The 25,729-nt window shown below is 41.2% G+C and overlaps 1 protein-coding gene across 3 annotated transcripts; it reads right to left on the minus strand.

The window, feature by feature from the left end:
* Nucleotides 1-5,578: 5,578 nt before the first annotated feature.
* On the minus strand, nucleotides 5,579-18,510 carry LOC112230979 (paired box protein Pax-8-like). 3 transcript variants are annotated; one of them, XM_042311663.1, is made up of 13 exons: nucleotides 18,357-18,510; nucleotides 17,717-17,878; nucleotides 13,970-14,098; nucleotides 12,861-13,026; nucleotides 12,422-12,619; nucleotides 12,086-12,162; nucleotides 11,587-11,712; nucleotides 11,066-11,232; nucleotides 10,261-10,381; nucleotides 9,449-9,685; nucleotides 9,076-9,177; nucleotides 7,647-7,733; nucleotides 5,579-6,727 (listed from the first exon to the last, which is right to left on the minus strand). In XM_042311663.1, the coding sequence occupies exons 3-13, from the start codon at nucleotides 14,037-14,039 to the stop codon at nucleotides 6,657-6,659; spliced, it is 1,422 nt and encodes a 473-aa protein (XP_042167597.1). In that variant the 5' UTR covers nucleotides 14,040-14,098; nucleotides 17,717-17,878; nucleotides 18,357-18,510; the 3' UTR covers nucleotides 5,579-6,656. The 3 variants fall into 3 exon arrangements, with proteins under 3 accessions (XP_042167597.1, XP_024253205.2, XP_042167599.1); XM_024397437.2 differs by lacking the exon at nucleotides 17,717-17,878; XM_042311665.1 differs by lacking the exon at nucleotides 9,449-9,685.
* Nucleotides 18,511-25,729: the final 7,219 nt, after the last annotated feature.

Genomic DNA, 25,729 nt, shown 5'->3' on the forward strand with positions numbered 1-25,729 from the left:
GTGCTTCTCAGACCCGGGCGCTGCAGACAAACATAATGACACGTAGAATAGGGTTTAGAGGCGATGTACAGTACACTGCGGTTAGAGCTCCTAATCTGGGCAGGCAGGACAAACACTGAAAACACTGTATGTTGACGGTGTGTCCTTTTCAATCTGAGCTTGACCGAGTTTTAATCAGTACTAGTGAGGGGTTTCATCTTGGTGCTATTCATGATAGATCTGCGCAGTGCTGCGTAGCAAATGAAATGTTGAGTGTGAGGGGAGTATGTTTTGAAGCATCTGATGGAGAGAGCAGTGTTGGTCTTGGTTGACTCTGTCCCCATGTCCAGAGTTCAGGCCTCTCCCTCGGGGCAGTACCTGATACCTGGCAGATTTGATCCAGGTGGTTGTATATAGGAGTGTGTGTATGTGAGTCCGGAAGGTGTGTGCTTTGAAAGGTGCGTTCCTCTTGATGTCTCCAGTCAATAGTGCTTCCTGCCCTCAGGGCTGTGTGCTAATAGGCCAGTCAAACAGAGGGCACCTGTCTTTCACCTCCGATCTACCACAGGCTCACAGAGACCGTCTGTTTGGCCACTTCTTTTCTGTTTGGCCACTTCCATTGTTTTAAGTCCTTCTATGGTTTGATGGACAGATGAGATCCTTGAAGTTACTGATGGTATTCATTATAAATGTTTGAGGAAGAGGGACTGTTTTCAAGGGTATAATTGAAAGAAGTAGTACTCATATTAAAATCTGTAGATTAGTGATCACTAAAGCTTTTCTCAGGTTTATTCTGACTAAGGAAATGTATTTAATGATGACATCAGAGACCGTTCAGAATTGGTAGGGACATGTCATTCCAGGACAATGAGCTCATTTGAAATAGTTTGAAAGCGAAACCTTTTTGTAACAGAACGACAGGGCTCACGTTAATGACCGCTGCTCCATCCAAATCAATAAATGAAGGTGACGAGTTCAATCAAACAGTCTGGATTAAGTGCTTTTCACCAACCCTCAAAGCCTGTCCTCAGAGAAAACATCCGGCAGACGAGACCCTCAGCGCAACCTTGTAGCCCCGCAATTCACAGTTTAAAACAACAGCAGCCTGTGTTTCATTTAGGCAGACCAATGTTGTCCTGTGCACCATGCTTATTTGCGAGTCTGAGTTGGTTCGCCCAATGTTTCAGGCCCAGAGATAAGTGGTGAAGTTTCCAGTTGACTGGCGCGGGACAACTCTGACCCGTCATTCCACTGATTGCCACACACTCCTCTCTGCACTGCCTTTTTGGCAGCAGCTACTCCAGGGGCCTCTATCTGTCTCTTAGTTTGTCCCAGTAATGGCTATGGCACACACATGCACCACACACACACACACACACACGCACACACACACACAGAGACACACACATGGATGCATGTGTACACACACACACCGCTCTGTCCCTCTCTGTGTTAAATGTAGTTACCCCAAGCCCCCAGCGCTCTCCCCATCCTGCTGGCTTTGTCCCCCCTCAGCTGTTCCGGCCGGGTGCCTGTATTGTGCTGCCGGGCTCATTACTAGAAGCACTGTGGCCCAAAACCTTAACACTAATAGGCCCACTGTCGCCCAGAGCCAGGCCTGGGCTGGGAATGTGTGTGTGTGTGTGTGTGTGTGTGTGTGTGTGTGTGTGTGTGTGTGTGTGTGTGTGTGTGTGTGTGTGTGTGTGTGTGTGTGTGTGTGTGTGTGTGTGTGTGAAAAAGAGAGAGAGAGATGAAGTATTTGTGTTGTAGTTGTTTGTGGCAGTATTATGTTGTTTTCGACTCTTTGGCTGCAAGATTGTTAATGTTTAACAGTTGCTGTCATTATTTCCCTGGCAGTCCGTCAGCTGGCTGGGTTTGTGGAGGCTTTGGAATTTGAATTTGATGCTTTGGGGGGATTGCCTCATTTTGCAGCCATTAAAAAACAGAGGGGACATATACTTTAAAGCTCCTCTGTGTTTCAGTATGTGGATGTGATGTGTGTTTCTGCGTGCCTGCACAGGGAACTGAAAACAATGTGTTCCATTCGTTTGATGGGAGTGGGACATCCCACTTCAACAACAACGGAGAAGGGAGTATTGTCTTAAGTACACAGGGCAGAGAGTAGAGTGAGCATGAGGGTCGCAACTTGGATAGGAAAGAGAGGTGTGAAGAGAAGAGAGAGAGAGAGAGAGAAAGTGAGAGGATGAGGGAGGGAGAGGGAGGAAGACAGAGCATACAGTAAATAAAGAGATGTCATGAATCATCTTCGTCAGTTGCTGAGTACTGCCCTGATTACATTGTATTGCTTGCCAGTTATCATTGATATTGTTTGCTTAAAACCATTTTTCAAACGGGAGTTTAGCCTTAATTTGATTCGATTTTTGCATTGTTTTAGTGGTTCTTTTAGTGGTAAATTAAGGCCATGATGTGTTCCGTTTTTGAGGGACCAATAAAGGTTTATAGCCTACATTCAGAAGAAAAACAACACACGAATAAAAAAAATGGATGTAGTTAAAAAGAGTATTTCATTAAAAAGAGTTTGAATTAGCCTATGGTAAAAACAAAACAAAATGTAGTCTCTTAATTCTATTGATATAATGTATGAGTCTTTATCTTGAAGTAGAATACCACAATGCACTAATTTTAGGTTACGAATTGTCTGAATATGCAACTATATGCAAAGGATATGTGGCAGTAGGCCTATTAGATTTGTCAGCTCACAATCAAGGGTTATTACCTTAGCGCAGAAACTCACTGATGAAGTTGAATATAAACTCTAAGACTAGGGGAAAATAAAGACAGCAACGAATTCATCCCCAGTTCACAAGCACTGCGGTCCTAAATTACACCTTCAAATAAAACAAATAAAATGTGAGACAGAACAGGATTGAGTCCCCTTTGAAGACAAAAGGAATTGCCTTGGCTTGGCTGCTTTTCCAGAGACAATAGCCTACACATACAGTAGGTCTTCTTTCCAACATCATGGGGTGTGATCTGGTATCGAATCAGACTTATGCACGGCGGCGAGGCAGGCCATCCATCAAGTCCCGCGGCTTGTGCTGCGATGGTGGGTCCAGGTGGGCCGTGGCACCGCCGAACCGTGGCCTCGTTACCGCGGTATAATTATGAGGCCGCAAAGAGGGGAGAAATAATTGCAAATAAAACTACATGAAGCAGAAAATAAAAAAAGAAATTAAACAGATGCGCGTTTGATCAGGATCATTGATTTTGTCCTCTTACGTTTCTGGTAAATTGCTGAGTTGCAGAAAATATGCAACATTTGAGTTTTGCAGTGGAACCATATAGACCCCAATAATAATAATAATAACAATAATAATAACAACAGCAACTAATAGGAATAGTTATGTATTCTGTTATAAGGATTTAATTCACTACGTATGTATTGTGCACAATGGGAATCCTACATTTTAGATCCACGGGAGGAAACTAGGCCTATTGTCTTTGTGAATAATTGACATCACTAATAGGACACAGTAAAGTGGTGTGAGGCAGTGAGATCTGGTGAGATATTGTGTTGATAAATGGAAATTAGCAGAACACCTTTTTTGACTATAGGCTAAAGAGTTGCACTGCGACTAAAATCCCTAGTAGCACTTTATAATCACTCCACGTAATAAACCATTTATAATGGATTAGTAAAAGGTTTATTCATCATCTATTAATCATTACTCCGGTCATAAGGCATTTAATATAGGTCCTTATAAAACATTTACTAATCGTTAGTTAAGTATTTTTGCATGGCCGTGTCTAAAGTGTGTGCTATTTATACTTTATAAATGCTTGATAAATGTTTGAGTGACGAGTGTAATTTCTGACAAAAAGAGGGAAATGCCATTGGTAGACATTCCAGCAGTATCTGATTTTCCTTAAGCTCGTAAAATAGCCTAGAACATATCAATGGTAACATAATAAGCACACAACACAGGATGTTTAAAGGTCCACTGCATCATTTGTGGGTAACAATTAACTGTATTACTGTGATTGTTTTCAATTAACATTTAAAATGATCAAAAATAAACAAAAATAGCTCTTGGCAAAGGTCAATTTCTCAAACAAGAATTTTGCTAGGACTGTCTGGGAGTGGTCTGAGTGGGGAGGGGAAAACTGAAAAAACTAGCTGTTATTGGCAGAGAGGTTTGGAACTGTCATTCTTGTTGGTCTTTTAACTAATCACCAGGCATCCCACCAAAACAGGCTGAAATTTCAGGCAGTCATTTCAAACAACATCATTTTCACAATTTCACAGTATTATTTGAACCTCATAGTGTGGAAATACAGTATATATAACACACAGGACAATCTAGTTTTTGTCTGCACTAGGCCTTTAAGGAAATATATGAAACATTTTATTCACAAAAAACTATTGTAAAACAACTGTCTCAGTGATGTGAGGAGGTGTTGTAATGTGATTATGTGATTATTTTTGCTAATGTTGTCAACCTCATGAACACAATATAATCATAAAACAGAGAGATGTAGCCTACACACAAAAGCTGGCCAGACCGGCCAGTTTTTCTCTAGTTTTTATTCTTTCATTACTACTGATATGTGATTGAGGTAGAAATTTTACACTCATGATGTGCATGTAGAAATGTTATAACCTTTAAGTGCTTCCAGTGCTTCAGTCTTTTAACCACAGACTAATTTTCACACATGGCATTGTTTGGCAGCACTTTTACTGGGCCTTAATAAATGTGTTAGCTCTTTAACCGTAATGGGATAGTTCAACGATATGATGTATTCAGATATTTATTTCCATAACTCATAAGCATTCTATGGATAACGGAGTGACTGCAATCTGCAACTTGGTTTTGGTAGAAAAGTCCCTGCCAAGAAACGCTGATGATAGCATTTTCAGACGAAACGTTATTTTACTCAGCATAACGTGTCTAAAGTTACACATCACACTATTACAATAATGTGACTGTTTTGGAATAAGATTTTTTATATTTAAACATCCTCTGAATTGTCTGCTTGTCTGTTGGAATGTCTACCCATCTTTTTTGGAGAAATAACACTGGTCACTCAAAACATTCATAAAGTATAAATGGCCCACACTTCAGACGACGCAAAAATACTTAACTAATGATTAGTAAATGGTTTATACGGACATTTATTATACATATTATGAATGGTGTAAGGATTAATAGATGATGTATGAACGATTTACTAATCGATTAGAAATGCTTCAGCATGAGGAGTTGGTATACAGGGCTACAATCTTACAAGATTGTAGCGAAGTTCTAAACGGCATTTTGTGATTGTTAGAACAATAGGAGCTTTGTGCAGCATGTAACAACACTGTGACGAAACAATGATCCTCTCATTGTGATGTCCCTTCCTTATTGTGATGGAAGTAAGTGGGGAGCTTTGTGTAGGCCTATGTTTGTTCATGCACTACATACGACATGCCACAACACTTACACTGTAAAGACTTGAATAGAAACGGGTTTCTTGTTTTTTTTGTCAGTTGATTCTAAGGATATTAAATAGGACTCTATTCTAATGTACATGTTCTCGTGACTCATTAGGTGTGCAAACACGTGGGGAAAAGAATGCAATGCACAATCACTTTGTCATGCTTTATTTAATTAAAATAATTATTTAGAAATTCCATATTTACATCTTCAATAACATTAATAACAGTATAAGAAAAGAAAAAACAGTTTAGTCACAGTTCTCGTACTAAACATCAGCATGACAACAAAATCGAATTATTATAAAGAAAAAAAAATGAAAGAGTTGTTTTGTTTTTCAGATACTCAGTCATTAATCCCCACAATATTCACCCCCAAATCATCCTTCTGATAAAATTGCATTTCTTTCTCAAGAGCAGTTTGCCATTTACAATATATACATATTGCCAAACAAGAGTAACCCAGACAGTTCAATTCATGAAACATTTTTTGTTTTTTGTTGACAAGGACATGAGGACATTTTGCTATGAGAATGATACCCCGTGTGACTGTATGCCTCATTCAGACAATTGGCACTGCACTACATTTAAGATCTGGAAGGTTTGGTTGGGTGGTGAGCTCAAAGAGGCTGAATTTTGAATTCAACACAGAGGATCCTGAAAAAAACCGACACTGGAATGCGAAAGGGACGTGTGTATTATTGTATAAAACTATTGTAAACTTGATGCAAATACAGGAGTAGCTTCACAAAAAAAGCTGTTTACTGTACTGTGCCACCAAAACATCCTATGATGTCATGGAGTCAAAGTCGCATGTCAGAGTGTTGCAAAATGTGCTACAAATAAAGTCTTTGGTGAAACAGCTTTGGAGCGACGTACACACAATGCAGGATTCAGGGCCTTTGCCACTGACAATGTCATAGACATCAGTTGCCCAAATGTATTACAGTGTTTAGAATGTCATGTGTAAACGTGTCAAGTCACCCTGGATGAGGCTGTCATTAAAAACAAATAAATAATGAATTAGTTAGCCATGAGAAGGTATTGTCCATATGAGTTCAGGGTCAAGGATAGCTGGTCCAGTGTTGCCACTAAAAGTCTTCAATGTCCCTCGGATGTCTTTACTCCCCTGTCCATCATTGGGAGACAGTCCAATTCTCCTCATAGCTTCCTATCCCTTGCTGCATTTGCCTGTTGGTCCCCATTATCAGTCCTCTTGATGAGGGTTGGTCCATGGGAGCTAGAGATGGTCATAGGCTGCAGTGGATGGTGGAGCGGTGCGGGAGGCCGAGCTATAGTAATAGGGCGAACCTGCAGGGGGCGACAGAGATAAAGGAGTTTACCATTGTGGTTTGATTTTTAGCTTGGCTTTGATGGTGTTAGGAGGGACAATGCAACGCAGAGCAGGCTTTCTTAATCCCATCAACCACATGACAATAGCAGATGGTTCAGATGGAAATCTGCCTTGCTTGGATAGTTTGTCCCATGAATAAAGCTGCCTGTTTTGCACCTTCTCTCTGTTAAAGTATGGGTCTACTTGATGGAAGAAATATCACTGAATATTTTGCATTATGCATAGAATTAAGCATTCAGAACACACAAGCATTAATACTGTCTATGTTCCCCGGTGTCGTTAATAATTGGTGGAATCAGCTGGTTCAAGGTGACACACAGACTTGTGACCAGAAAGTCACAACAGAACACAAGTTCTCATAGGCTGGTAAGCTCAGAGAGAGTTACCGTACACACCAAGCGACGGCAGTGGTATAGCGCAGACCCCCTGGTAACTGGGTAACTAGTTTCCATGGGGACTAGGGGAGATCCTGATACATGTGACCTGACTGAAACCAAAAGTTTGACTGTACTTTATTTCCTGGTTGGCGTGAGGATTTGTATTTGAGGTTTTCCCATTGATACTCTAGGTTCAAATTCATTGTATTTTAGGTTCAAAGCTATTTAATAAGGTTCAAAGTATAAACTTGACCTGACAGGAATGGTTTGCATTAAAAAATAATAATAATAATTGGAAGCTGGGACTTTTATCTATAACAATTCAGTCACTTTTGTCACGTTCACTTCAATCATAACACATCAGCTTTATAAACAGTATGGTCCTGTGTGGAATCTTTCATCGTTCCAGTACTGACACAACACAGATTACAGTACATGCTTCTAATACTTATGAAGGGTGTGTCCATTGAACACCACTGTGCCGGACTGACTGACTCACCGAGAATGCTGGAGTTGGTGAATCTCCAAGCTTCGCTGTAGGAGGTGTAGGGGGAGTGAGTGTAGGTCTGACCAGAGTAGTCTGCACCTGCAAGGACATGGAACAAAACAGCGCGTACATCAGATGTACACTAAGAGACATAGTAACAAACATCATTCAGTAAGAAATTCCCAGATGTACGTGTATAGAAAGAAATACATCACAGACAATATCAGGCATAAAATGTCTTATAGAGACACAGAATTCCTCAAAGTGTTTGTTTTTTTTGCCTTCAGTTGAGGGTGTTTGTCCTCTTGCCAGCATCTGCTAAGACTTAGCTCATAATTCACCAATGGTTAGGGCATCTTGTAAACCATTAATCTATGGGCCAGGTGGATGGCTGGGGGTAAAATCCCTCGACTCATTGGTGCGTGTGGCTAGTCTCCGCTTCCTCTCTTTAGCGTTTACCCCTCCCCTCTCCGTCCGTCCAAAATGCCCTCCTCTCCTCTCTATCCCTCACTTCCTGCTTCAGCCTTTCAGCCATTCTCTGTCTCCTCTATTTTTTCCTCTTCTTTTTTTTAACATTCCAATATCTAATTGGTAATTATGTTGGCTGGATTGAATACCCCTGCTCCCCCCCAGACCCCCCCCCTTTCTGTGAGTAATTGTGTATGAACGCTTCCTCACAGCAAGCCCACCAGAAAAATAATAAATCAGACCCTCTCATTTCGCGCTTCAAGGGCAGACTTCAAATAAAAAGGCGCACGCGCGCACACACACACACACACACACACACACACACACACACACACACACACACACACACACACACACACACACACACACACACACACACACACACACACACACACACCACAAAGACCCTCCTCCTCTGCTCTCTCTCTCTCACACCCAGGCCCACTCTGCCACCCTGTGGCCCCCCACCCTCTCCCCCCCTCTGGTGGGGCCCCTGGTTCCCATGGTGATGTGTGGTCAGAGGGGCGGCGTGGGGGTGCGGGCAGCAGGGCGGAACCCCCAGCCTGTTCTCTTGTACCCCCTGGGCCCTGGCTGCACCGCCATGCAGTTCACCAGCCGAGCAGGCTACTCATTAACCAGCATGCCTTCCTGTTAATCTCCAATCCTCCCTCCCAGCATTTCGCTCTCCCTGTCTCACGCCCATCCTTGCTTTTTTAGCGTTGGTTTTGCTCACTGCCTTTTTTTTGTCTAAATCCTTCTCAGTGGTGCTTTGTCCTAATAGCGTATGCAGTTTCAGCGTTCCCCAAGGGAAAACCCAGATAGGATCAGGTTTGGCTAAAAATAAAACTATGAACTGCATTTATATAAGCTGAACTGAAAGTAGAGACATCATTCATCTCTTTCTCAGAAATCCCATTTTAGGATGCCATTGCCTGTCTCATAGCCTGTGTGTGTCAAGGGATGGGAGTCTTACCTGCTACCATGCCAGTGATGGCCGAGGATGAGTAGCCTGTCTGGCCACTGGAGGGGATGTGAGGAGGGTAGCCAGGGAGAGTGGAGCTCACCATATCCCGCCCTGAAACAGAGGAGGACAGACCACACACTGTCAGCATGAGGATGTACACATACTGTAGTAGTGCAGCAGCTGGATATACACATGAAAAACAAATCAATTCTGGCACTGTCAGTGGTGCTCACCATCATCTACAGCAATTGACGTTCCAGTACAGTACTGCACACAGGGTTTGGTGTGTTGTGGCAGGTGACATGATAAGCGAGTGTAGTCTATACTGTCTTTATGGACCCCCTACAGGGCGTGGCAATGGGTGAGACGAATGCTTCATTACCTGCTATGAGAGACTGGCTGCTGAAATGGCCGTACACTGGTGCATGATGGGAGAATGAGTTGAACGCATGAGGGAAATGGTTGGAGCTGCTGCAGCTGCTACTGACAGTGACAGGGGCCTGCAATGACTGCAGCTCTAGGAAGGCAGAGTTGGCCACCGCATTTAGGGAGGGGCTTGTGCTGGTCACCTCCGGGGACATTTCCTGTTTCAGACAAAGTGTGAGGGGCTGTAGGGGGTCTGAGGTGGCATGGCCAGTGGGTGGATGGGTGAGAAAATGAAATAAAATGGAATTAACTAATATGAATGAATGGATTAACAAATACACAGCAGAAATAGCCAGGAAGCTGAAATTAATGCTTGAAACAAATGACGAGTGAATGGGTACTGCATTAGACATACAGCACATATTGTACGTCTGTTTTAAATTAAACTTGAAAGGGTGCTTTGGGCAGCTCGTGATAATAGGCCAAATTAATTGTACAACGCATCAGCAGGCACGGCAAGCTAACATGTGGCTGCACTGCAGAGATAAACATCAACTGCTATGATAGCTCGGTTGGAAACAAGATCTATTATCAGATTGATGACAACCGCAGTTGCTACAGTCCGGAGTATACACGCCTAAACAGGCTGCTATTACATTCACAGATTATGAATGCATTATGATATTTAAAATAACTGCCTTTGTGAATTGGGTGTTGAGATATGCTAATGTTTCCATGTGCCAGCGTGTCCAGTTTTCCTTCTGCTTCATCTTTGAGCGCTGATCTTTGTGCGGGGTGAGAGGGCACCATCCATCGTTAGAGTCTTACCTGTCACCACAGTGTAACCCTGGTGCGCTGCCAGATTCCGACCAATAGCAGCACTCGATGTTGAGAGGCTGGTCTTCCCGTCTTCTAGACTGCCATTGATGAGCGAGAGAGGGTACACAGTCTGTGGAGAATAAAAGCGGATTAACCATTTGTACGTGAGCGTTGTGTTGTGTGTGAAAAATAGAGGGGAGAATTCAAATAAATAAGGAAATCTTTGACTATGTACAGACTCAGTGAGCATAGCCTTGCTATCGAGAAAGGCTGCCGAAGGCAGACCTGGCTCTCAAGAGCAGACAGGCAATGTGCACGCTGCCCACAAAATGAGGTGGAAACTGAGCTGCACTTCCTAACCTTCTGTCAAATATATGACCATATTAGAGACACGTATTTCCCTCAGATTACACCATTTTTTGATAAACTCCCATATCTACTGGGTGAAATACCACAGTGTGCCATCACAGCAGAAAGATTTGTGACCTGTTGCCACAAGAAGAGTGCAACCAGTGAAGAACAAACACCATTGAGAATACAACCTATACTTATGTTAATTTATTTTCCCTTTTGTACTTTAACTATTTGCACATCATTACAACACTGTATATATACATAATATGACAATTGATATGTGTTTATTCTTTTGGAACTTTTGTATGTGTAATGTTTACTGTTCATTTGTTATTGTTTATTTCACTTTTGTTTATTATCTATTTCATTTGCTTTGGCAATGTAAACATATGTTTCCCATGCCAGTGGCATTAAGCAGACTCCACCTCTCAGTGCCAATGTGACATGTAGGTCACCGTACCTGCTCGGTCTTGCTGGCTGCTGCAGAGCTGAAGTCTGGTGGATAGTGGTGGCGGTCAAAGCCACAGTCCAGGTGCTGCGGGGGGAAGTGCTCTGGTCTCAGCTGCTTCCTAGGAACGCCTGCGCTGCCCTGAGAGTCCACACTGTGTCTACAGCTCTCCTGGTCACCTGAGAGAGGTGAGAGAAAGAGAGAGAGAGAGAGAGAGAGAGAGAGAGAGAGAGTGTGTGTGAGAGAGAGAGAGAGAGAGAGAGAGAGGGAGAGAGAGAGAGAGAGAGAGAGAGAGAGAGAGAGAGAGAGAGAGAGAGAGGTGTGTGAGAGAGAGAGAGAGAGAGAGAGAGAGAGGAGAGAGAGAGTGGGGTTATATTGAGAAGTTATTGAATCTATTTGAGTTTGTACATAAATTATGGTAGAATAAATTGTCAGAGTGAATCTTACTGAATTGCATAAAAAAATATTATAAAATGTGAGAGGAGTATAGAACATCAGGATTTGGGATTGCACAAGAATTTGTGGGTATTTACTGTCATCATGGCTCCTCTTGCCCTCTTGGCTGGGCTGTGGTATTCCCAGCAGGCCACTGATGGAGTAGGTGGAGCCCAGGGAGTCGGACTGGGGCGACTCTGGGGGAGTGACAGCTGAACTGGGGACTGACAGAAAGAAAGGGAAAACGGACTATTATTACTGCAATATTATCGTTGACCATTAGCGCTTAATCTTACGAACCATTAAGCATGGAGTTTCTTTAGGCTAAATACTACATGATCAGATCATAATGCTAGGCCTTAGTGAAGGCGTGTGTTGGTGCTTGGAGTGGGGGGGTGATAGTGCTTTGTTAATGACTAGGGTGTCTGTCTGTGTCTGTCTGTGTGTGTGTGTGTGTGTGTGTGTGTGTGTGTGTGTGTGTGTGTGTGTGTGTGTGTGTGTGTGTGTGTGTGTGTGTGTGTGTGTGTGTGTGTGTGTGTGTGTGTGTGTGTGTGTGTGTGTGTGTGTGTGTGTGTGTGTGTGTGTGTAGAGACTCACTTAGTGTGTGTCCTGGGCTTAGGCCTTTCCCATCCAGAGGCAGGTTGAAAGGCAGCTGCACCTTGGTTCTGATTATTCTGGAATAAAGAGCAGAGATTATAAATAATATTAAATAAACGTTTTATTGTCACATACCAGATAGGTGCAGTGAAATGTGTTTATTGGACAACAGTGTAAAATCTATTGCACCACATACTTACATCTGCGATTGTTCTGCTGATTCAATTTCTATACACTTGTTTAACACTACTTAAGAGATCACAGTTCTTATTTTAAAGGCCCACTTAGTGATATTTATTGGTTTACACATAGCATAATGTAGACGTTAGTCAGTACCTGTTGATGGAGCTAACACTGGGCACGGTGTCGCTATCACACACCCCCTCTGCCAGGAGCCTGTCTCTGATCTCCCAGGCAAACATTGTGGGGTTCTGACGCTTGTAATCTGCTATTTTATCAACCACTTTAGGAGTGGCCACCTTGGGCTTGGAGCCCCCAATCACTCCTGGCTTGATGCTGCCAGTCTCATAGTAGCTGGAAAAGGAGAGAGAGGTTTGTTCAGTCAGAGAACAATATAGTGAATGTGGGTGGTCATCATTTGGACTGAACAAAAATAGGTGTTTACATGACCAATGATGTACTGTGTAGTGAACCCAGACACTTTTCACAATGGGAGACCGTGGTTCATGGTTTAGGTGTCTTGAGAACACAATAGAGGGCTGCTAACAGTATCACCCTGTTGTGTAAAGGTGTAAAGGTGCTATGAGGTGCTCACCGTCCCAGGATCTTGCTGACACAGCCGTGGCTGACACGGAGCTGGCGGGAGATGTCACAGGGACGCACGCCCTGGTGGGCCATGTCTACGATGCGTTGCCGGATCACCTCCGGAAGCGGACGGCCGTTCACAAACATTCCACCTAGTTGGTTAAGACCCCCATGACCTGGGGGAGGGGGGGGATGAAACACTTATAAATGTCATGGAACCTGAGCTCACTGCCACCCACACTACCACCCACACACAGCACTACCTCACACAGAGGATACACATACAGGGAGGGCACACTGATATTGGGTCTGGGCTGGTTCTACTTCAAGCTATTTGTTTGGTCTGTGACAGGGCTTACTTGGCACTTAATGTTCTTACCTTGATACGACAATGACATACTACAGACATGTAGAACTAAATAGATTAATTTATCAAATAAATCACTTATTATTTAGGCATCTGCTGGCAATATCATTTTCAGAATGCAATAAAAAAACAGGATAAAAGGTGGGTCCTTTGGGTTTCCAAGAGAAGATGTTATTGAACCTGGTGGGACAATTCAGCACACAAAATTGTGCAGGTCATGAACATAACAATGAGCATATATTTCCTGGAATTTGTTTCACTGTATTGTTTGAAATAAAGTTATTTCATATTCTGTTTTTTTATGTTGAGGAGACAGGCATGTTTAGTGTGTCCAAGTTTACAGGTAATTGATATGAATGTTGGACAAAAAAAATATTCACTAACCTATAAGTTACAGTAGCATAGGGCTCTACACAATCTATATTGCTGAAGTTCAGCATTACAGAGTGGTTGAAATGTAAATGAAAAGTTCCCGCATTAGCGGAGACTGTATTCACGGTAAACGCTGTACAGGCTATGTTGGCTCAATCGGGAAATTACCTTTACATTTCTAAAGCGCAATCTGTAACGCTTCAGCGATACAGATTGAATAGAGCCCCTAGCTATCAAACTAACCCGGGTACAGATCTTAAAAGGGCTATATAAAAATGATGACAGAGATGTGAATGATGCACATGTCAGAATATATTTTGTCAATTTATCATGCATAATTCAGTGTTGTTTTAAAAGAGTGGTAAAAGAGGGTAACTGACCAATTAAGTCGGATCTAGCTAGAAATTTGACAGCCTCTGGTCTAGACAGCTCTGTGTAAGTCTTCCACATTCTAGATGTTCTCAATCCTGGTTCTGACCTCTAGATTCCTCTCTCCGGGTTTGGGTTTCCTATGGGACACACAAGGCAGCGAGAGAAGGTAGTCATTTCTCGCAGAGGAAGTAAGTTTATCCTAACTTTGATATAAATGAATTTCACATTAAACGTTATAAAGCGGAGAATTTGACGCGTTTTACATTTTTTATGTAAGGAGTTTAGGGCCCATAGGCCATGCATAATTTAGGCCCATTCTGGCAAGCGGCATGGAAAAACAGCTCACATGCACAATGATACGATATTGCCATCATTTCGATTTCAAAATGCCCTGAAGTGATACTGTCTAAGCTACAATTCTATAGCCTAAATGACAAAGTCAATTATTTATCATCATCTTATGTTTTGGAGTTTATTTTTCCACGATTTGGTCAATTATTCGTAAAAAAAAAAAAAAAAAGTATATCTGCGAGGATAATGGGTTTCTATAGGTTATAGCACCAAGTTCAATGTGAAACCACCTCTCTGACAGGCATGTTTCTCACATTTACAATTACGCAAAATAAATGGCAATAATTCGTTTTTTACATTAGAAAAATGTAACCTACATCGTGAGCATGTTGACCATTTCCAATAGCTATATTAGGTCAAATAGCAATTGTGTGGTGTAAATCAAGTTATTGATAGCCTATTTGCGTGCAAGCATACTCACTACATTTCTTCTCGTCTAAACACTTCGATGGGCTGTCAGTAGTCAGTTGGTATAATGCGGTTATTATAAACAAAAGATATTACATTGAGAGTGATGTAGTCTATGGCAGAACGTGTCCATCGTCTGTATTTGAACTATAGGGATTCATGTAATAGTGATTCCTATGAACATTTCCCATATAGGCCTATACAATTATTATGGTTCACCAATATGCTCGAGATAATGCGCATGCATAATCAAATGTATTCCCTTGTGTCGATGCTTAAATGAATAGCCTACCATAGGCCTAGACTACACTAGGTAATGCATGTTCTAGTTATAGTTGACCATTTTAATTTACAAAATCAAAAATCGACCTCTCCTTTAAGAGGACTTGGAAATGACGCTGGGGAAATGGTTTGCCATGTCATTTTGAAAGTTGTCAGCAGCTTCTCTGTCTTTCTATAGACTGCATCAGTGACTTTGTAAGAATCCCATTGCTTTTAATTTAACCCATTCAGCAGCTTTCTTCCTCGCCTTGCTCTCTTCTCAGCCCTTTCCCAGCTTTTATTTCCACATCAAACGGAGGCCGGACGAGGCTGGGTGGGGAGCAGGAGCACCATTAACCGTGCTAGCGGAGTGTGTAAAAATCTCCCCGCCAAGCTTCACCAACCTGCAGGATATTAAAGCTGAGCAACCCCAAGGGAATAAACACACACGCATATACACACGCGCGTGCACTCTCTCGCTCTTCTGTCACGCAAACACATACATACCACACGCACACACACACGCACACACACAAAAATCCCTCATAAAGACGATTTATCCTAATTGCACAATTAATAGCCTATATTGTCTCCATTTCGCGTAATTTGTAATGATGCCATTCATTCTTTAGGTTGTTTCCCTTAAAATAATGAATCCCCTTGCATGGTTTTCCTCCTCAAAATGGATTCGAATTTATAATCCACTGTAAAAGATATTATTTTATTGATTCTAGACTTCAAATGATGCGGGAACTAGGTCTAAAGGCCTAGCCTTTTGGATGAGTATGTACACATTTGGATTGAGAACACAATCTACAATGTAGCATAAGGAGCCGTCAAATTGCCAGAGGAAATATCTACCATACCTGAAAAAACTGGTTTTGTTCACCTATTTGTGTGTGTGTGTGTGTGTGTGTGTGTGTGTGTGTGTGTGTGTGTGTGTGTGTGTGTGTGTGTGTGTGTGTGTGTGTGTGTGTGTGTGTGTGTGTGTGTAACTTATACCCTTATATTAAATATAATATAGCCCACACAAACTATTGCAGAACCTCTCACTTTCCTCTCACTTTCCATTTTAGTTCCACATGAACTTCAATAATGCAGTATTTCTGTTACACTGCACTTTAGTCCCTATATGATAGTCTACTCTTTATATATTTTGTTTTATTCCACTAACTTGCCATTAGGTTATAGAATGAACGTGTGGCCACTGACCACGATTAGCACAACCCATTATTTAGTCTAAATTCAAAATAAGCAGTTTTAATTAACCACTAGAGATCGATTGCCTATGTTTGACAACATCGGTTGACTATCCTATAGGCTACTCCTAACAATTTTAAACAATATTGTCACGTAATTTTAATAGACCCATAACATTTCAATGTTGGTAATTTAGCAGACGCTCTTATCCAGAGTGACTTTTTGTGAGTGCATACATGTTCGTACTTTTCCCTTACTGAACCCACAACCCTGGCGTTGCAAGCGCAATCCTCTACCAACTGAGCCAAACGGCACCCAATAACCTCAAAACCTCTGAGGTGCAATGCTGCACTGTAACTTCTGAACAGTTATTGTAACCCCTGACAGCGGGTGCTATGAGAACATGAAAGAAGATGGCGCATTTGAGGCGACAGGAGGGTGTCATAATTTGCCGCGGGGTAGACCCGGTGAAACGTAAACAAGCCATACCATTCAGCTCCCCACCGTTCCATCATTGGCACAATTGAAGTGACAATGACCACGGATTGGCCCAAATCTATATCTGTCAGCTAAACTAACGTCCAATTAACTTGACAAACCCTCCACGAGAGAAGGAAAATCTGTTATTTTTGTTTAGTAAATACACGCTGGATTTATAACACCAGGCTCAACTTTCAGAATTGTTGGCCTGATCATTGATAGTTCGATTTTTTAAATGTTACATTCATTAATTGACATTCTGTCATAACTTTTACAAAGATCACCCTGAAATTAAGGAAAATAAATTGAATAACAGTGTATAAAGACAGGTGCACATGAAGTTATTCAATTATTGATCATTCGGTTTTTATTGACTAACGATCTCTGCTCTGATAAGAAAAACATTGCTGTATAAACTTTATAAACTGTATAACCAGCTATGGACTACTCAACTATGCTAATGTATTCAGAATTCGTGGGTATACAGATATTACAACAAAACATAGCCTGTTTCTGTTAATAACGTCCTTATTCAGTATGAATAATGTCAAAGTATTAGAGAATGAAACAACAAACACTATTCAAGTGTTTCATTATTCAAAGCACCCGTATGCAAAAATATCGTTGCTGCTGAAATACAGTTTATTATCAGCATAATCACTCAATTACTTTAAAATCTTTTCGTTTTCATGCCATTAGAAATCCCGGTGAATAATGTTAGATATTCTTAACGAAACTTGGATAGAAAATAATTACAGGGATTATGAATTTATTCCGTTGTCAACGCCTGAGCATTAACTATTAACGGCTGATTTCTGTCAAGGTCTCTGAAATATTTTTGTCATGCCTGTACTGCATTTTTTGCTTGCTTTGACAATTAAATATTTCATATTGATGAATGAGTTCAGCTTTTTCTAAGGAACATTTTAACAAAGTATCTGTTTATTTAGCCTATATTTGAGTGATAGCTACTAAATGCATGTGATTATCTTCTCTTTAGCGGCCAAAATACTATAGCAATACGAGGGAAGGGAGTCTCAGATCTTGTGTTTTACCTCGTCCGGTGGTGTTGGACATATCTCTGAGGTCTTTGTCGTTGGGTGTCCTTGACAAATGCAAGAGGGTCCACGCTCTCTCTCTCTCTCCCAGTTAATTAGATGTTTTTAGTCCATGTGGGGCCTCGCTTGGAATGAATGTGTTCCTGAGTGCACTCTTTGCTGCAAGAGGACATTGTAATAGTTAATATGGGGTTCTTATGAATACTGTTAAGTAAGGTTATGCCATAGTGTGGCATAACATTAAAATATATTAGCGCCCGCGTTGCAGTTTCAATTTGAGTCTTAAGTCCCCGTCGCCGCTCTTATTTAAAGAAATATATAGGCTTATATAATAAGACAAAACAAAAAACACGTTTCACTGCTTATCGTAGGCTAGGCTTTGGATCTTTGTTGGGACTACCAATTAGGAATAATAGGATCTCTATAGGGACTACTCTCTCACACTACTTAGTGAATGTAACGGGACTCGATACTCTAACTAAACGATCAGCCAATACATTACTCATTGTTAAGTTTTTACACGTTTACAACCATTTGTTAAAGATGTTAACAACCATTCACATTTGCTAACACAGTGATGTACCCATGACTAGCCGTTTTTTACGATCAAAAACACCTCATTGATGCAAATAATTACCTTCGCCTTGCAGAAAAAAGGTCCGGGCAGATATCCTTATTATTATCCAATGCTAGACCACAGCGGAGAAAATGTAACCTCGGCCGGGGAGATCCAAGTCAATATTTGATAAAGCGTCTGGTATGATACTCTCTCATCAGGCAGAGGTGGTGTAGCTGTTCACGACCTGCTACTAATACTGTGCAAGGTTTTATCCAACAGACGCTCTCCGAGGCGCGCAATGGCGATGGTGCGCCGCGGCCATTGGATGATGGAGTCGAGGGGAGTGCAGTAGAACTAAGGGTGAGGTGTGGCTATTTGAAAAGAGGGTGTCACCTTTCCCAAAACCACATGGATGACTGATTTTGTGTTTTGAGTGGCATTCCACCCAATACAACACACTGTCTTAGAGAAACAGTAACGTTTACGGAAACACTTGTCAAGGAGCCGGTTTGTTTTCATTCACCCCCAGCGACAGCTTTGCTTTGATTAGATTGTGTACAAGATATGACACGATTTCCGGGGGTCTGTGAATTCCGGTTAATTTGGAGTACACTGTTTTCACACACAATTTGGAACTTGATTTGTTGTGATCTGTCACAATGTCTGCTATCACATGACAGGTATATGTCCCCTTATTTGAGCGATAAAATGAGTAATATAGGACTATAGCATGTCAGGGACATGGGTGAAGCCGATAGCCTACACGTTGTAGATGTTACGTTTAAATCATAAAGTTTAGTTTTGTGTTGTACCCTGAATAAGCACATCAGATATTATCTGCTTACAGTCATATTTGAATGATATAGGACAGCCTATTATTTCGTGTCAGAGGACTTCAATTAAAAATAATGGCCCACATTAAAGGTTGAATAAGCGGTTGCTAGTATTTGCTACTTTTTACACAACTTTCAACTAATTAAATATGGATGACATAGGCCATGTTTGCCCACAATATTGATGACATGTATTACTTTTTGCACATTAATAGCCAAAATGTTTATTAGAAACTTCTTTCAGATTGCTTGTCTTTATTGTTGGAATGAATTTATATTTACATATTATTATTAATATATATATATATTTTTTACCACCACCACATTATGGCTGTTTTTTATTCTGTTACTAAACAAAGATGCAGAGGTAAATCTTATATACATAATGTTCAACATCATCACCAAATTCAGTCAAAAAACAACGACTCAGTCTTATATGTTGATGTGGGATTACATTATTGTATTACCTTTCACCCACCCGCCCTTAGATTGCTTTCTGTGGTGGTTTGTGCAGTTGTAGGTCAGACAGTGTTACGTGGATTGTGTTCTATCCCTCTAAGCGATCCTCTTCACGATCCTCTTCACCTCTCCGTCAAGTAGCGATGTAAATACCCATACTAGATTACTAACTAATGGTAGATTGTCTCTTACTTACATAATAAGTAAGTCTACAGCGAGTTCTTTAAGGTCAAACCAGTTCAACACAAAGACAGTAGACAGTAGACACTGCCTATCCAAATGAGTGGACATCAAGTCTGAACATCACTTCCAAACATCACATCCCACGCATTTTCAGCTGCTGGTTATCATAGTGCCAAGGCGTTCTGATTGTGCGTATTGAATGCCTTAGCTTATTTTACACATCCACCACTTAATCAAGTGAATGGGCTCCGTGAAATATGCGGGTGGTTCTTCGCAACAGGGTGTCGGTGTCCCTCTGCGTTCCAACAGTGTTTAGTTGTTCTCACGAGCTTGGATAACAAATATAACACCTATAATGACTCTCGTTTATGACCCCATGTTGCCTAACATGGCCACAGTGTCGTCTGCCCAGTAGAAATTATAGTCTATCTAACCATATGGCCCGTGGCACCAATTTACAGTTGTTTTACAGTTTTGCCAGTTGAAGACATAGCAAAATTGATTATGCAAAAGTCAAACCTTTTGCCATGGAAATTGGTGATTGGAAACAGAACATATAGTCGGGGCAATTTAAGTGTAGGTCCTTAAAAACAATCTAGAAACGTTGTACGGCCTGTTAGTTGCGAGATTACGACATATATGTGAAGTAGATAGAAGGGGACCCTTGTGCGCCCCAAACAATTTAACATCATTGGTCAGTGCATCGCAAATCCTTATCTCGTTAGGCTACAATTGGTGAGCTCATTCTCAATCTTCCCCGGCCCGCCGTGCAATGTAAATACCATTACATCAGGTTCGCTCCGGGACAAAAGGGTGAATGTTTTGAAATAAATAAAACTGTCGAGGGACTAAAGCGAATCATAACATTAGATGGAAGCAGAGAATTCCTCTGTGAAGTGCAAAGAGAGAGCGAGAGCGAGGGGCAATTGCCTGGGGAGGGAGGTGAGAGATAGAAAGAAAGATGGAACACAGAGGTTATCGAGAGTTTAACAAGGGATTAAAACTTCTAGATGGGCTATCTGCACCAGAAGTGCACATTTTAATAATGTTTAGTTACAGGGGTTTTGTTGTGTGGCTTGCTTTGAGGCAAACTGATTGCATGAATATACACCCAAAGGCTCTCAGATGACTGGGTCATGTGAGTATCCACCAATTATAATAATGATTATAATGAAAAGAGAATATGCAACACACAACATAGTAGCATATGTTAATATAGTAGGCTACCTTCGGTACTGTTATAATAATTATATGACCTCATCATCATCCTTCCTGAACTAATAAACCTAATATTGTAATGATGATGAGGACGAAAATGAGAAGATGGAAGAGGAGGAAGAAGAAATAACATAATTAGGACTACATTAATTGAATCATGACATCAACGATTATTGACGGTGGTTTTCAGGTTGCGTGTATTGCCAAAACTGCATCAAAAATGTTCTTATTATTAGCCTAAAATAATCTATTTTATTTCCAGTAATCGCACAACTCTTTTGATAGCCTAATTAAACAGTGTAAATTCAGATATAATGGGCCTTTGCAATATCAAAATAAACGTATTGCATATGGAGAGGGGGATATCGGGGAGGGGATGTAGGTATATATATAGTTTACATATAGGCCTAATGTTTTTGTAAATAGTCTATAATCATCTATAATGATTTCGAAATAAAACCTGAACTAAATGATTCATTCGAATAAAGAGTATAGCCAAGGCAATTCATCTGTCTGGTATTAGATCAACTCGCAGACAGTTTCTGAAAGCATTCTCCGCCCAGGCCATATGAACAAGCCCGTTTAATTTGTAATTTATGCAGGCCTATGCAGCCCCTACTTATTTTCTACTGTGAGATTTTATTACGACAACCCGCGGATTGTTTTCCAATGCTGCACATGTAGGCCTACAGTCAGTCTGTCATGTCCTTCAGTTCAGAACCACTCTCAGACTTGGTTGTCAACATGCAATGGAGAAAAGCATTTCGCCAGAGGATCTTATGCGATTTGACTATTGAATGGACCGACACAATCAACGTAGCGCTCGGGTGGAGCCAGTTAATATAAAGTAAAATGAAAAAGTGAAGAAAAAACCATACCTTGATCAAATATTTTTTTTTTACAGCAGCGTTTGGCTTTGAGCACAGCCACCCATATCAAGAACACCTTCTGCAAACATTCTCAAAAAAATTGATTAAAAAAAAAAATGAATAACGTCTCCTCAGTCCAAAGATGCTGTGTAATTCCTCAATGAATACGGTCTTTATGGCTGGAGCCTACTTTTTAAAGAAATGCTTGTTTTTAGATTAATGCCTATACCAACGTTTGCAGATTGGACGCTGTAGTTTCATTGAAAGGTTATTGCTTTATCTCGACAGTTGTAGCATCAATGATCCCACAAAATAAAAAGAAGAAGCATTTAAGCATCTAAGTTTTAATCTAAGAAATAATGAATTCATATTTTAACAGTAAAATTTCACAACTGACAGAATAATGAACGTTTTCTAAATTTCTGACAGCTTTCATATGTACTACTTTTTCCTGAGGGCAATCGACTATTCATTTAATTACTTTTCTGTACTAAAACAAACAGGGATAGGTTTAAAATATATCAACATCATTCACTTAGCCTACATTGGGACTTTTTGGGGACATGAGGCATAAGAAGATGCATGCCCCAAATGTTTCGGGTGTGTCTTGTTGATGGGTGTTTTTACGGATTCAGCTCCCCCGGCCAATTTTGGACCTGCAACAGAGTTCAGACCCAGGGGCGACGGGTGCAAACCATGAGGGCAAAGGGTCAGAAAAGCAGCATCAATTCTTGTCCAAAAGATAGGCTAGTAAATGAAACTGATTAACAAATGATATGCCTATAGGCTACTATAATATTAGCCGAAATCTTCTGACTTCAATTAGACATATGCTTTTCAAGTTTATCATAATTGAATTGGATTTGAGTTGTAGCCTCAAGCAAAAACATTAAATTCAACTTTTGTCGTTTTCATATTCCACACAACAAAACTATTACTCCACCTTATTAGGCTAACCATTCTTAGGTCTGACACTTTACACCGGTAAAAGGCATGTATGTCTACACCTTGCAACTCAGCTGAGCTATTTTTCACTGGGGAATTACTTTGAGACCACTAAAGTGAACACCACGAGGTAGACTACTCCAAATTGGACATTTAAATATAGGATATGACATGATATGACAACTGATAAGCCTATGAGGCACACATATAATATGTTTGAATAGGTCTAAATTATAAAAAATAAAACGAAGGTCACAAAGCAAGCGATTTAGCTTCATTCAGTAACAAAATATGGAGTCCGTTTTGAAGAAGAAGAGACCACACTGCTTCGAGAGAGTGGGATAAAGAATAGGCCTAGCCTATTCAGCTAAGGCATAGGCTATTTTTCCTCATAAGCACCAATTGTACATTTTCCATCTATGTAACTGAACTTTTTTTCTGGTAAAATTCTTCTCAAATAATTGTACAAAAACGAAACGACCGTTTTGTCTTCTTATCGGTGTCTCTCCACCTGCAAAGGTGCGTGCGAAGGGAGGGTGAAGTGAATTCACTGTGTCTGATTCGCTGATTACTCGGTGCGCGCACGTTTCCCGTCCCGCTCTCTGCGTGATGCATGGCCTCCTCTTGCTCCACGCTGCTCCGCTTGTCACTCTGCACGCTCTGCAAGATGAATGGGTTGACGTTAAAGCCCACTTAATAGCAACTTTTATAAATCTAGCCTTACGCTTGTCTCTTTGTGGTCAGCGATTCGAGATGTGCCAGATAATTAGATCATACCAGCTAAAGAAATGCCTCAATATTGATGATTCCATTACCCCTTGCAAACTTTTTGTTGTTGTTGGTGCAAACCTAAATTTCTACTAGGATCCATGTAAGAACTCCACCCAGACCCCCATTTTTATTTTATATAAGGAATCTTGTCTTTTCCACAGATTTCCACTTAAATTACACCCACGTTTGATGTCCCCTGTCCCGTTTCTTCGGATCTTCCAACATTTTCTATTGTTTTTATGCTTTAGATTGAATTTGTGTTAAATGTGTGGACACCATGCAGTAAATGCATTGCACAATTTAGGCCTACACAAAAGTGTCCAAAATTGCAAGCTTTTACAGTGAATATGTGAGGGTACAATATTAAATTGCTCAGCTACAGCGTGAGGAGAGCATTAGCCCCCCTTGAAAACACTACAAGATGTCATTGATGCATCCATTCAGTCCTTCATGCTTAGTTGGGCAATATAAGTTAACAGTATGTTGCCAATTGCCATATGTGATTTACCCACATTTAGTTGGATACTCAGTCAGTCACTAGACTGATTCTCTCATGATGTATATGTTGCAAATAGAGGTCTTTTCCTGTTCTTTGGTGCTTGCCTTTTCTCTCGTACCTCCTTTTACCATCTGTTTTGGTACCCCATCTTTCTATCCTCATCTTCCTGTGTTTTGTGCACTGTCACCCCCCTCCAGCTTTGTCTGCCTGGTCCAGCCCCCTCCATTGTTCCCGCTCTCTGCCTCCCATTTCCGCTTTGTGTCTGACCCCTGACCCCACACCCTGTTCCCCTCTCCCCCTGGCACCCCAAATCTTCTTGTTCCTCTGTTGACTGCTCCGCCTGAGGTTTTGGGGCTAATAACTTTTGCTGGCAAGCTCCTCACAAAATCCCAGTGTGACGGCCATTGTATGGGCCACAATGGCACCCAGGCGGTAATAGCCATTAGCAACAGAGGGGCTTGCCCCACATTAAGCCCTACCTGCCCTGCCATCCAGCCTATTCGGGCTCTACCTTTCTCTCCTCACTCTCTTTTTCCACTTGTCTATCTTTATCTCTGCCTATCTCTCTCTCTGTCACTCTCTCTGTCTCTCTCTCTCTGTCTCTCTCTCTCTGTCGCTCGCTCGCTCTCTCTCACTCTCTCTCTCTTTCTCTCTCGCTCATTCTTTTTCTCTTGTCTGTTGTGACAGGCATCAGTTACTTCACCCCACTTGTAGGCTTGAGGCAGAAATCTCAAACACTGAATGGTGGCTGCCTGGTTTCTGGTATAGTCAATGCTTGACTTGGGCAGGAGCTTACCGGAGCTGAGTCACCGGAGCTGAGTACCGGCACCTCTTATTTTCTACTACATGAGGTCCTGTTCCTCTTCTAGAATATTAGCTCAAAAGCATTGTGAAACTCCTGCACCTAAATGTAAACAGTACCGGCATCCAAAATGAGTACCGACACCTATTTCAGTCCAAGTCAAGCACAAGGTATAGTAGTCAAATCCCAGTCTTTTTGCTCATAGTAGCTTATTGTGGTCTTTGTTTGATTAATGTAGGTTTTTATTAAGAAAATATGTGGACCTTTCCCTCAGAGATTTTACAATTCATTTCAATGCCTAACCTACAAAATGTATACCTCGTTAACCAAATGTTTTGGTCTGGACAATGATTTTCTTCAGCTAATAAAAACATTTAACCACAGCATTCACTTTTAAAAAGAGGACATATGGATGAAAGAGAATAATTCAACCAATGAAATCAGAGATACTCTTTACACAAAAAGAACAGCTAACATGTGAATGATTCACTTACGTTTACAGTAATATGTAGACCAACAGACAGACAAGGAGCAGACAGACAGTGTAAGAAAGAATAAGTATCAGCAAAGGGAGAGTTGGATGATCAGAGTGATTGGTAGTACCCCTCTTCATGCCTGTCAGTGAGAGTAGTGGTTTCCATGGAGACTGGCATCACAGGGTGCAAGGCAGTTGCCTGTATGTTTGGAGTTGTGGAGTTGAGTGGACCCAGGGGAAACCATGTTCAGGTGGTCCACTTACTGCAAACATTCTACACCACTGGAGAGATAGCCTATTTGACAAATGGATGGTCAAAGAAATCCATTTTTAGTCTAACTCAACCTAATTGGATTATAATTCATAGATTATGTTTAAAGTTATCTGAATAAATTCT

The sequence above is a fragment of the Oncorhynchus tshawytscha genome, linkage group LG33, assembly GCF_018296145.1.
Source record: "Oncorhynchus tshawytscha isolate Ot180627B linkage group LG33, Otsh_v2.0, whole genome shotgun sequence".
In the NCBI taxonomy this organism is placed as follows: domain Eukaryota; kingdom Metazoa; phylum Chordata; class Actinopteri; order Salmoniformes; family Salmonidae; genus Oncorhynchus; species Oncorhynchus tshawytscha.

What these genes read in the sequence shown, in the direction of transcription:
- LOC112230979 (XM_024397437.2), bottom strand. Translation starts at nt 14,039, where the DNA reads ATGTGGAAGACTTACACAGAGCTGTCTAGACCAGAGGCTGTCAAATTT. An exon ending in AAGCCCAGGACACACACTAA is followed by an intron (nt 11,713 to 12,085) that starts GTGAGTCTCTAC and finishes TCTTTCTGTCAG; the next exon opens with TCCCCAGTTCAGCTGTCACT. An exon ending in CACCAACTCCAGCATTCTCG is followed by an intron (nt 6,728 to 7,646) that starts GTGAGTCAGTCA and finishes CGCCCCCTGCAG; the next exon opens with GTTCGCCCTATTACTATAGC.